The sequence below is a fragment of the Gymnogyps californianus genome, chromosome 2, assembly GCF_018139145.2.
Source record: "Gymnogyps californianus isolate 813 chromosome 2, ASM1813914v2, whole genome shotgun sequence".
NCBI classification, from domain to species: Eukaryota; Metazoa; Chordata; class Aves; order Accipitriformes; family Cathartidae; genus Gymnogyps; species Gymnogyps californianus.
In genome coordinates this window covers 5,967,758-5,981,420 of record NC_059472.1, presented here as the reverse complement: position 1 = coordinate 5,981,420, position 13,663 = coordinate 5,967,758, and the positions used below count along the sequence as shown (strand labels likewise).

The 13,663-nt window shown below is 39.3% G+C and overlaps 1 protein-coding gene across 1 annotated transcript in view; it reads right to left on the bottom strand.

The window, feature by feature from the left end:
* The window catches only part of FAM135B (family with sequence similarity 135 member B), a 146,313-nt gene that overhangs the window by 70,416 nt on the left and 62,234 nt on the right, over positions 1–13,663 (bottom strand). Inside the window, exons 3-4 of the mRNA XM_050891994.1 lie at positions 8,927–9,066; positions 1,859–1,929 (exon numbers count right to left, since the gene is read on the bottom strand). Of these exons, the coding sequence (XP_050747951.1) occupies positions 1,859–1,929; positions 8,927–9,066 (211 nt within the window). The remainder of the gene's footprint in view (positions 1–1,858; positions 1,930–8,926; positions 9,067–13,663) is intronic.

Genomic DNA, 13,663 nt, shown 5'->3' with positions numbered 1-13,663 from the left:
GAGGTTTACAAGGGTGAGTGAAAGCTTGAGTTGTCACAGCCTGTAACATGCTACAGGCAGCAGACTGGGAGATGGCTTGAGGTGAATTTTTATCACTTCTCAGCTTCATAAGGGTTTACATAACTGATAAGTATCTTGTGTTGTACTTGTGCCTAGCATAAATATAAATATACATACAAAAATAAATAATAAATATCAGCTGTAGAGATATATATAAATATACTGTGTAAAAGAAAAATAGACGTGATGCAATTCTGGTTTCCCCTGCTGATTGTCCTTGATGTCCACCTATGCACTAGTTCTGGGGACATCAGGAACTAAGGAGCAGCAGGAATTGCATTTAGCAAACGGCTCAGCTTAGTTGAGTGTTCATAGCCAGGACAGCTCAGTACTTGTGATTTTCAGTGTAAGAACAATCAACTCAGGCAATCTGTGAGACTTAGAAGCAGTCCTGTGTCAGAGAGCGCTGAAAATATTCACAGTACCTTTCCAGATAGCTGATCTTCTGAAAAAACTTTTTGCAAGAGGACAAAAAAAAGAGTAGGTAAAGTAACTGCAGAGAAACAATACAAGTTGGACTGGCTTCTCCTTTTTTCACTAAATAAAAGCCAAGACTTTAATTTAAAGTTTGATTATAACTATTCTAGAATAACTTCCCTAGTGTGCAGTCAACCACGTGACATCTGAGTCACCTATAGGGCAGGAGTCGGAGACGTAAACCTGGAGCATGCCTAATCACATCCTCCCAATGCAAGTGAAACTCACTTCTAAAGAAGAATTGTTTTACAGCATTAAAGACCCTTCTGAAGCCAATTGTTTCCCAGAGGTAAGAAACCCTATGATGAGATGGTTGAATATGGTGCATGGTTAATCCCAAGAAGTGTTTCAATGAGATTTGCAGAATATCCTTTTCTAAAAATCACTGCTTTTGTTTATAGTAAATCAGATTAATCATTCAGATAACAGAAATTAAATGCATATGTTAGAGCACAATTTCATAACTTGAATGTTTCAGTTCTTTTTATTCTTGGCGATCCCTTAATGTTTGTTTTTTCTCTCTTCTAGACCCATCAGCATCACAGCTGATGACTGATGGTCCAGTCCCACCTGCCTGAGAGAACAAGTTTTCACTTTTTGTATCTTGAAGATAAAGAAAACGTGTTCTTGAAATTTGTTTAGGTGCCCTATGGATATGAATCAAATCCCATGGGGACAGTCTTAGCATGAAACACAGCTCAGATGATTTCTCTGCACCCCCCTCCCACCCCCCATAAATGCTGTTGAAGTCATTGGAAGCCTTTTCTGCAATTCAGTGAGGCTCATTATTGTCTGGGATCACACTTTCTGCTATGTCTCAGAAAGCGATGCTACTCCCACTTCACCTAAGATTATGGAAGTAAATGCAGTTGGAAGAAATCAAACTCAATGGGAAGACTGTTTCCTCCTAAAATATAGAGACAGCTTTGGTTCTTAATACAAGAAAAGCACTTAGCAAGTTCATACGCCCGTCTTCAGCCAGAAAATACTTCGTTGTCTCCTGAGATAAATGAATTCCTGAACCACAGCCCCTGCTCACATGGAGGTCAGCGACGATATTCCCTTTAACAGCAGCAGAGACAGAGCAACACCTAACACCTTTGAAAACCTCTCACTTAAAGGAGAAAAAATGCTCCTTTAAAGAGGAGTATGAGATACACTCTTCAAATACAGAGAGGGGAAACAGAAAGACTTCAACACTGAGGCAAAGGAAAGACTTATCAAAGCTATCCCTTTTTCCAAAGGACTCTCACTTCATCAAAGTAATTTCCCAATTGAACAAACCCCTGCATTACCAATTGAGCTTTAAAACAGCACTTACTGTTGTTCACTATCAGTAAAGTGCAGGTCCAACTTGAGCTGAAAATCTGCCTCACTCAATGCATCTTCCACCTACAAAAAGAGAAAGGCAAGGTTACCTTTATAAGTTGGCACCTACAACATTGAAGGCAAAGGCGGATGGGTTTGTCTGATAAGAGCAAAGGCAAAAATATGCAGCAACAGCAGCACCCCACCACAGCGGCAGAAAGGAGCAAATGTGACAGCAAGTCAAGGTAATTGCTGAAGGAGTCAGAGGGAACCAGAGCTGTTATCTGCTCCTGGGTGTCCTGTCATGTCAAAAAAATCACTGCAGACAAGAATAACCAGAGTGCGTAGAGCACTGCATTTGTGGATGCTTGCTCTTTGCACACTGAGAGTCAGTGGAGTATGTCTGAAGCTGTGCTCCCTCGCTGAGCGAGTATTTGTTTGGGTCATCTTGTCAGCTGAACGAGAACAAGGACTAGGTTATCTTGGTTGAGGAATAGCCATGAATCCTCCTGGTTACCTACCTGTAACTAACACAAGATTCAAAGTTTACAGCTTAAAACAATCCGGAATTGCTCAAATAATTCTGACGATTTCTGATGTTGTATCATTAGCCTCTTTTAGTGTGTTTCTCAGCAAACTAAGACTTTCCTGCCTCCCAGTCACTCTTTCTGACCCTTAACAGATTCATGGAGGAAGTTTGTAATAGATTCTCATCTAGACCATTTTCTTTGCAAAATCCAAAGGCTTTCGTTGTTTTTAAAGCTTCAGTTAACAGAAGTTTAACTGTTCACTTTGTTGCAGGGTGCTGAGCATGTTTACACATGGTAGGATTCAGCTCACCAAAAACACTGAAGGTATCATGTGTAACCATAAGCCGACTCACTGGTACTTTCATCCAATAGGTCCCACCTGCAAGATTACCCTTCTTTTATGGTCAATAAAATACTTTAATTGCATTTTCTGAAAGAGTACGTGAAGGGAGCTGTCAGTTCATTGCCTTCACCTGGAAAGGACTACATTGGATAACACATCCCAGCTTGGCACAGTTAAAGCAACTATAATCAATGGAAATAAATAAATTAGAATGGAAGGATTAAGCTGCCCAGCACTTTCTCCTTCACTCCTTTGAAATGTCTTTTTTTCCCCAGCAATGTAGGTCTAGTAGAATAAAAAAAGTTTTTATTTCTATCAACTTAAATGGAAATATGAACAAAAATTGACTCATTTTATTACCAAAACAGTCGTCTTCTGTGAGTGCAAGCATCCTCTATTGTATACCAGAGTACAACAGGAGATGCACAGGAATGCAGGTGGAGAAGTGGAGTTGTTCACTGGGGATAGGGTATTATAAATGCAACTTCTTTTTTCCCAATTTTTGCCACAAAAAAGTGAGGTGAGACATCTAGGTTGTGTCTTTTGTAAGTGGAAAGCAACAAGCAGATGTGTACAGTGAGCTGACCCACCCTGAGGTACGCATCGGAAAAGGACAACTGATTTCTGTTTGTGCCTGTCTCTTTCCATTGACAATAGGTTGAGCCTAGAGGAATATCTTGATCTAGATACACTTGAATTTTAGATGGCTTAAAATAAGCAAGAAGCATTCTTTCTTGAGCTGCTTAGCACCTTCTCAACAATAGACTGTACCAAAAATACACTGACGGCAACGTCAGAGGCATCTAGCCTGCTCTGACAGGATTCATAAAATATATAACATAAACCATGTTTAGCTAGGTTTTCCAAAGGTGAAACTCCATCTACAGTGTACCTTTTTCTGTTGAAGCAAGAAAATTGAGAGTCAAAGACTGATTGACAAAATTATCAAAGATGTAAAATTTAAACCCTTCTGAAATAATATGATATTTCTTCTGGAATGACTGCAGGCACAAAGATGTGAGGAGAAAATTCCAGCTTCTGTTTATTGAAAATGTGCTTTCTCTTTTGTGTTTGTCTCAAAACATCTGGAAGTATGTCTTTCAGAAAAAAAAACTTTTTCCTTTTTAATGAGTTGTCATTAAAAATCACAGTTGCTGTCAGTTGCAAAGGAAATAATCATCATTGAAGCTACAGTCTGAATTTTTGAATTCAACTCAAGTACAGTGCTTCAGACAAAGCAAACCTTATCCCTCAACAGAGGGAGTGAAATTTTGGGTCTGTGCCTAATACTGCTGAGCACCCGCAACTGTCACTGAAATCTGTGTTTAAAACAAGTTCAATAGCTAGTGACACTAGCTCAAAACACCTTGAGGCAATGAACGGATGTCTGAGAGACTTAGAGATATTCATCACTGCATGAGGTCATGCATTAAGGTGCAAGTATAGGATATTTTTAATCCCAAAGCTGTATTGAAATCAGACTGTTCAGAATAGTGCAAAAACCCACATAAAATCGAATCACAGTTCTCACTACAGAGATTACATGTTTTCCTTTGTAGATTGGAGATGTACACATTAAGACAAGTGAAAATTGGACAGTTGTTCAAAAATCACTGGACCCTTCATGAGCAAATATCATTAAAAGACTTATGCACAGGTTGAGACACAACAGAATTACATACAGTAATTACATGACACAAGTTACTATATAGCTTTGATACCTGCTGGACTTTCCTGTGTTTTACTTTTTTTCACTTATTAGAACCACAGGTGCGTAAGATCCTTCACATGGGAAAAAACTGAAATGGCCTTTCCATAGCTCATGGAGAAGAGGCACTGAAATTTCTATCATTCCTCAGTCTCCTGTATGAAATAATATTGTCCTTAAATGAAATATTGATTGTTTATTTTAGCACTCCTGGGACTATTACAGTGTTTTCCATAGTTATTATTTACAGACTGCATAATTTTCCAAAAGTTTGATAGACTATAAATTTTTTTTTTATTAATTTTTTTTTTTCTCCTGAAGAAAAGTTTTAAATTTTCACACCAACCTACTTAAGAAATTAGCCTGAAAAATTTCTCTGGAATATAATTAGTGTTTGACTGACTAAGCCAAGCAGTGTCCTCCCAGACACTCTGTGAAGGGTCTTCCAGTGTTTTTTTACAAAGTTCTTTGACCTCTCAGCTGTGTTAATGATTAAAATCACAACTCATGAAAGAGAAAATAAAGATCTGTGTTTGTGGAAATACGTTCATACTAAACAAGGAATATTATTCTGTTCTATAATATTCCATACACCCAAATAAAAGTAAGAGAAATTCAGAACGTCTGCCCTCTGGGAAATATTATTGCATTTCACATGCTGATCTTGTTTCCAGTCAAAAATAAAATAAATAACGACAGTTCTGAACAGAAATTTTGAAAGCTTTCTTTGAAATAGTACATGCATTTCATTCTTTCTTTTTTTTTTCCCTAAAATCAAACAAGGCTGAAATTAATTTTGTCATTTCTCATTTGATTAATTCTTCATTGTTTGCATCAGCTTAATATTACTCTGCATTTTCTTGTAACATCATCTTGTGTCTTGTGGAAAGTAAGTCTGCAAATTCAGTATCGTGTTCTCTGTTGCTGGGGTGTGCCTACATTTCCCCTAGTGCTCCCACCTTGGGCCTCATAGCTTGTGCAAAAAGACCCAGTATTCATCTGCGAGCACATACCATTTTCCAGAAAGTGCTGTCCAGAGTTCAGGCTGTTCTCTAACCTCTACCTCTCTTGCCAAATGACTGCACTGATAGGAAAATGCATTTTATTAAACACTGTTTAGAATCTGTACAATAGAATGTATTTGTATATGAAAAGTAAAAGTATTTTATACGATAAAAAGTACATACAAAGCAAAGTACTCCAATTTCTGTGGAACAAGCCCGGAATCAAGTGCATCATTTCAGTTTTGAGTTCTAATTTTTCAGGTTTACATTTATATCTTTGGTTTAGCTTTTAAGAGTTTCCAGCGTTCTTGTGATGTACTTCCATAATATTTAACCATTTTGCCAGAATGTCAGACTGAATAATCTGGATGTCCCATCTCACTTAAATTTCTCTGGAAAGTACAAAATCTAATCTACTGTGATATCCCAGCTTGCCTCACTCTGTCCTCTCCCTGCTAGTAAATTGTCCCTGAATGGAGCCAGCAAGCAAGGAGACAGACAAGTTACCTTTTTTATTGCTTTATGAAAGAGGCAGAGCTCCTTCTTTAATAAGAATGAAAGCAAAAGCTTATGAAAATAAATTAGACTTCTTTGTAACAGTAAAGGCTGCCTCAGCGCTGCAATATTGTTTCCTATGAATTCAAAGAATGCTGCATTCTCGGATAATATAGAAAAAGGCATCTAATAAATCAGAGAGTTTTCAAGCACCATTTATATGGTGAAAGGTATGTTCAGTGCCACTTCTAGGTGGATAATTGAGGTTTCTTCCATTTAATGCCAGGCAAAATAGATGTATTTCCATATTTAAGCTTATCCAGGGTTATGCAAGAGGAGGGGAAAAAAATAATAAAAAAACCCTAGTAGCAAATAATCTAATCTGGACATGCACGTTGGGTTTTGTGTAGGCTTTTTTTGTACTGAGCCTATCTCAGCAACCTATCTCATCAACAAAACTACCCTAGCACCATGAGGAGAAAGCATACTGCTCCCTTGTTATAATATTTGATAATTCCAACTCTGACAGCAGAAACTAGATGGAGCATATGAACTCAATACTTCCATTACCCAGTCTGACTTCCTTGTCTATTTATCATCACTTCCATTTACTGAAAAAGCAGTGAACAGATCCTTCACCCTCAACCCCAAAAACTCACCATGGCACATAATTGGCACAAAAAGGACTTGCATCTGTAGTGTGTTAAATAAGTTAAAAAGTTATGAACAGAGATAATATTTAAAACACTTAACAAATCTCTAGGTATTTTGCCAACCCCACATTGCAAGGATCGCATCCAACGTACGAGATTATGTGACAGAGATGCAAAACCGTCTCTGAACAACAGTTGTGGATGCAGTAGGTTTCTTCTGAACATGGTGCCCAGTGGAGTGACACGCTTTGGTCTCTCCCATATGTATATCAAATTTGTAAAGTTGTGGAGGACAAGACATCAAAGCAGAAAAAAGAGGCCTGAGAGCATTAAGCAGAAGTGAATTGTGCTAATCTGCTCAACACGCAAAAAGTTTTACAGACCTTTATTTTTTGCGTTTGATTCTTTACAGTGTCTTCAGCAGCTCATCTGGGACCAACAGACCTGTTTATCCTCTTATTCTACACCCATGAAAACCCAAAGCACTTCATCATACAGAGATAATGGAGTTTCCTCTGTGCAAAACCATTCTGTAAGTACAGAATTGGACAGCTGTCCTTTTCCCAAGGGACCTCCTGTGAAAAGACAAGTGTGATGTGCAGGTCACATCAAGAGTCAGAATGAGTTTTAGCTGTGAGGAATCTTGTGGGATTTTTCTTTTTTCTTTTCATTTTGTGAGGTGCACAGCTTTCTTGAATATTAATGCAAAAATCATCAGAAATCATCCTTGCTCAACACAGCGGAAACTGCTATAATTTGAGGGGAGGGACTTTTAATCAGAGATGTTCCACTGAGGAAGGATAAAATTAATATTCAATTAAGCATGTTGGAACATTTTCCTAACGAATATTGATAAACTTGCAATCAGTAATTTTTCATATCAGCACAAATCAACAATTCTAGGGAGGAATAAATTGATGACACTATGTTAAAAAAAAACCCAAACCAAACGAAAACACTAAGAAAAAAGTGGGAGGGAAAGGGAAGCATGTGAAATAAGCTTAAATTAGGTTCTCTAGCTGTTTTAGTTTAGATCTATATTTAACCCATGTATACATGAGTTGAAATAGGACGAAACAGAAATTTTAAATCTCTTTATGCTCAAATACAAAGTTATACAAGGAAGGACAGATGAGCATCTCAACACACAGCATTTGATTCACACTGGCTGCATAACTTATAGAACCTATTTTTGATGGCATGTTGATTTTGCAAAAACAGTTGATGTCATGTGTCTCTCATTATCACCGAGAGCAAGTACCAATGCCATATATTTTGTACCAGTCCTTGTGCTGGCAAAGCACAGCAATGCCATGTTGGGCCAGGCCTGAGTGCCATTCTACTGTGACAATTTCTCCCCTTTCTATTTAAGAGTCCAGTAAAACAGTCCTCTCCATACTCTAAGACTGCTCCTCTCTTGTAGCTCCTGGGAACAGGAGTTATCACTGGCAGACATTAGTTGCACATCAGTAAGAGGAAGCCAAAGGTGCCCTACAAGATGGGTGGTTCAGATCATGTACTTCCCATGTGTGGGTGCTCATGTTGGCTGAAGGAGTGGATGCCGAATAGGGAGAAGGATCTCAGCATGAACCCATTATAGCTGAGACATGATGGAAAGCAAAGGAGTTTACGTGGACTATAGGGAGGGTAAGTTCCAGCAACTCTGCCATGCACTCCTGCAATCAAGAGCACTAAGGAGAAGGGCGAGGAGACCTCTGAGCGGTGGAAAGAGACTGGGTAGCTTGGTCACAGTATTGTCATTGCTGTAGCAAAAACCAGTCACAAGGAGAGAGGAGGAGAAGAAGATAGCAGTAATGGATGGTGGGAGTAGAAACTGGTCCTAGTAAGATGCAGATTCCCCGTTTTCTCAGGTGAGGCTGATCTACACGGATATATAGAATGAGTGATCTAGTGCACAAATGACAAATTACGGTTGATACACTTGAGTTTCTGATATACTGGTTTACCAGTATATGTCAACATCTTATTCTGCTGAAAAGCCAAGCTGTAGACTACTCTTCACAACAGGCACAGTGCAAAGGGTCTATCTGACCTAATGCAGATGTTTATAGTGTCAGCATTTACAAATAAACAAATCACCCCAGGCACCCTTGTCAGCATACGTAATGATGGGTACAGGACAGTTGATCTCCTTCTAATGCAGATGCTGGCATTTGGTCAGACAAATCATGCCTTTACCTCCACCAGCTACATTGATGAGACCCGTGACAGCACAGGGACCCCATGACAGCTTCTCAAATGGAGATAATCTGTTCATTGGACACCTAAAGTTAGGTAAGAGGAATCCCAGCCCTCCTGGTTCTTATGTGCATCCCAAGACAACTCACCCTTTCGCCATCCAGAAGCAGGTGCACTCTGAAGTTCATTGATTCATTAAGAATGATCTCTTCGTTTCTGTACAAAATCTGAAATATTCTGCTGTAAACGTTGTTTTCATGAACGCAGGCTGAGCAAAGGCTGGAATCACCTGCACAAAACACAGACAGAATCCTGGTGTGATTTCTGCAGGGAGATTATTTTTTCTCCTATGTTTTCACTTCAGGATTATCTAGGTCAGTTGTATTAGTACTTGTAATTAAACACTTGCATTCTCAATAATTAATGGTAATGGAGCAGATTGTTATTGTGGGTTGCAGGTTCCCAAACATGGTATTTAAAGAAAATAAATGTTAAACTTCAGGTAGGCTGGATTTCAAAATGAGAATAGCTGACCCTGTGACAGCACTTACCCTATTAACTTTATTTCTAATGAAAGCTAAAGCATCAAATGTCTTCTAGGGAGATTTGCTACCCAGCACTATGAGGACCATAAGTGTTCACCTGTGAAATTTCATCTTTTATCTGCAACAGGCATCTTTCAGAAGAGGGAGTTTTCTTGTCATCTCTGGTGCTCCCAGAAGTTACTACCTGGGAGGGGGGACAATAGCCAATAGCAGACCTCAAATGTAGAGCCTGGAAGTTCAGAGGCATCTTAAGTTAAAAAAAAAAAAAAAAAAAAAAAAAAAGTAGCTATTTTTTCAAGATGCCAAAAGTCCTGTGTAATCTTTCAGGCCCTTGACCCATGTGAGAGCTGCCAATTTGGCCCATACAATTGGGATTAATCTGAGGAACCCAAGAACCAAAACCCTAAGCTTCTCCACATTGAATTCAGACAGTCAACAGCTTCATCTGTGTGCTGATGTAGCACATTGTCACAAATGAACTTCACATAAACTCAGGTGGGATTTGTCCTTCCAAACTTCTAGGTGCCTCCAGTGCATGTATTTTGTCTTAGTTACATTGGAGCCTATGGAATTTAAGACATCATTCATCTGACAAAAAAAAAAGTGCATGCTTTAGATTGAGGCAAATTTTTGCTTGAAGTCCACTGCTTATTGAGTAATTCTTCTTTCACTAACAAGAAAACAGTGTGACTTGCTTAGCTGTACAAACCCACATTGGAGGCAACAACATTATTACGGTGAATTCCTTCCAGAGGAGCCTGCGATGACTGTGTGACTATTGAACAAACAACTGGGCACCAGAGTTAGGTACTTTCAAGTTGTGTCTTGGCTGTTAATCAGAATCCCCTGTTAATTCTAATTCCATAACCCCTGAGCAACAAATTCTTGCAAAATTTACTCAGAGTGTTTTGTCCCTTTCCAGCATTCAGTGCTGTAGGAATCTGAGCTTTTGAAACATAGTCCTTTAGCAAATGGTATTTTGGAACTCTCCTGACAAGGTGTGCTTAAAAAAGGTGTACCAGTATCAGTCCTTCAAAGAGAGACAGATCTGTGATCATCATCAGGAAGCCAGCAGGCACATGCTTTTTACAAAGAACAGTTTTTCAGAAGGTACTTCTGGGAATTTGGGCCTTTGCAGAATTGTTTTGAGTCCATGAGCTGTGATAAGATAGAAGTCCAGGTCAGAAAGTCTTAGGGACTGCTGGTTTGTCAAGAGTTTCAAATCAGGACAGGTCTATTCTGCTGTGCTAAAACTACTGCTTTGCTTTTCAGTGCAAGAATCATACATAGCTTGCAATCAGAAGTCAGTGAGTGAAGACTGACAGAAAACTAAAGATTTCCCAAGGTGAAGTTTGGGTGGTGGGGGGGAATAAAAGAAGAGAAAGGACTTTAAAAAAACAGTACTAAAGGCTCCGGTAGACAAGTGAATGGAGTTTTGTCATTATAATGATTAGTTTTTGTGGCGCCGGTCTGCTGGAACTGGAATAGTGCAGACAAAGTACGTTCTCCAAAAAAAAAAAAAAAAAAAAAAAAAAAAAAATCGTATGGGGCAAGGAGAAGAGTTGATTAAATACCAATAAGATCAATAAGACTTGAGCTAATTAATTAGCAGGACCATAGTGCTGTCATCCAGACTACATTCAAATAATTTTCCTATTACTGACTTTTACCAAGCACACCCCGGAACAGCCTGAGTATTTCACCCTGCTATTGTCTTCCCATCACATATGCTGCACAGTAGTTATGCATAAGTCCAAGCAGCCTAAATAAATACACATTTATTTCCTTATGCTACACCAGTTAGGCTAGAATGTTTCAGCCTGATTAGCTCTTCAAAAGCATGCAGTCATATTTATTTTAATTTAAACCTCATCATATTAGAGACACTGCAAAAATCATATTAGAGGTATAATGCATTCTTATTCCTAGCTGGCAGACAAAGGAAGCTTTATGTTATTTGATTTGGATATTGATATACTGGTACTCTTCTAGGATGGAAAGTTTAATGTCATTTTCTTTTCAAACACACTCCTGCGCAGACCACTCCTAGTGTGTAATTGCTTTAGGAGCTAGATTTGCAAGGTGGCATAAAGAGTCATTTCTCTTGTGCGAAAGGTCAAAGTCAAAGACATGCTACAATGCTTAGGGTTGTCTCAAATCATTGTGAGTGAAAATGGTACTACAGGGCCAAAAATTGCTGAGTTTTAAGGAGAGAGATCTACCTTTGCAGAGATCTGGCAGAGAACTACAGCAGATGAGTACCTGACCATCTCCTAAACACAGCATATCCCTGCCTCTTTCAATGGCCACAGCCTGCTTCTTTCTCTCTTAAAGTATGACATAAGGCTGTGGCAGGAGTTTTCTCAGAGGAGCACTTGGCAGCATGAAGACGTCTTAGTAATGCTGACAGCAATGCAGGCATCCTGCCTCTCAAAGCAAAGGGGAATGACAGCATCTCCATAGATATTGCCCTTCAGGCAGTAGCACTCACTGATGTATTCTGTGCTTTAAGGTATGGACAGGGACCAGGCTCTGTGACTGTACTCGAGCTTCTTTCACTAACAAGAAGTGGCACCTGCACCAAACATACTCTTCCTTAGTCTACTCCATGAAAACATCATCATCCTGGGAACTTCTACAAAATTCCCCTTGTTCCTGGGATGCCTTCTGACACTCACGTCTCTCTCAACCCGCAGACTTGTCTGCTAACAGCCAGTGGCAATAAGGTTGGCATTTGCCACGGCTGACATCATTGTTCAGAGAGGGTTGCCGGCAGGAGACATAGCAGATGTACCCTCATGTTCACACAAGCAGCTCTGTCCTTTGGCACAAAGCACAGGATGGTGTGAGAGAGAAGCTTGAAACTATAGGCTTTCCCAAATCTCTTTCTAGCATAACCTCAGTTATGCAAACAGCTCTGAGCTATGCCTGCACTGCTTAGCAGTCACATGCAGTCCAAGGAAGACAGACATAGTGTGTGGAAACTGCTGGGAGCTCTCACTGCCTGGTGAGAGCTGGAGCTAAGACTGTATTGACCTGCATTTAGCTCTTTATTCCACAGTTTCAAAGGCTTGAGCTTTGGTGAACTCAACAAGGAAAGTCTAATTTTGTGGTAATGAGCTTTAGCTCAGTAAATTTCCTTGTTAGGAGATTTATTTGTGACACTTGCAGTGTTCCTTAAGCTAGAAGGAATCCTATTTTCCTGTCTCCTTTTCCTAAGTGGCTATTCCATTTGCTGCTTATCTTCTTTGGGTTGAATAGGTCTTCAAATTATCTGGAAAGTGAAAGAGCTCTCAGGGCTGTAAGAACCATCACAAGCATAAACAGGACAGTTGTGCTCCACTACCATTCTTTTAAGAGAATGAGAAAAGCCTGTTGATGCATCTCTCTCTTTCTATTCTTTCCACAGGAAATATACTGCCCTCCTACCACCACCCCCAGCAATCGCTTTACAGACTATTGAGTAACAGCATTTTAAAGAAAGGAAGGGAAAAAAGGCTCTTTGCAGTTGTGCACGCTTTCAAACACTTAGCATAGGCTACCTGTACAGACCAGTCAGTATATTATGTCCTGCTTTCCCATGTCTCCATATCCAATTTACCAAGCTCCCCCAAATACACTCTAGTCTGCCTAATCTTTGCATCTGGAACTTTCTATAGATGGAGATTTCTAAATGTTATTGTAGCACATCACAGAGAAATTATTCATCCCTTTAAAGAATCAGAGAGATGCTTTGCTATTTAGATCCTGGAGGCCCCTGAAAACATCTGTCCAGGTAATCTTACCAGGGAGGAACTGATGGGTAAGTGACCCGTAAACAAATCTGTTACTTATCTTCTGCTTAATTTAGTGAGAATAGAAACTATTGTTCTAATGACCACTGCCAGTAGGAAGGCGCTGGTGGGGTGGTGGTAGGTGTCTGTGGCAGATGTGCAAAAGCCCCTGAAGAATGGAATAAAATAGAATAGAAAAACATAGAATAGAAAAATATAGCAGAATAGAATAGAATAGAACAGAACAGAACAGAACAGAATAGAATAGAATAGAAGAATAGTTTTGCATAATGCCTCAGAGCATATAATGAGAGTTGGGATAGGAAAGTAGAAAGAGGTAAGCAATGGATAAGAAAATCTGGTTTAACATCTTCAAGAAAAAGCACTGGAACCTGAAGGACACCACCAGAAACCGTAGTCCCCTACAGAGATATCTGACATCTGGTCAAACTCACTTAACCGTAGCTTTGCTGTTGGTAGTAGGTATAATTTGATAAAGTTGATAATTAAATCAACTTTAGTTGACTAATGTGCTACTCTTTTGGTGTTTTAAAGTGGTGTGATATGC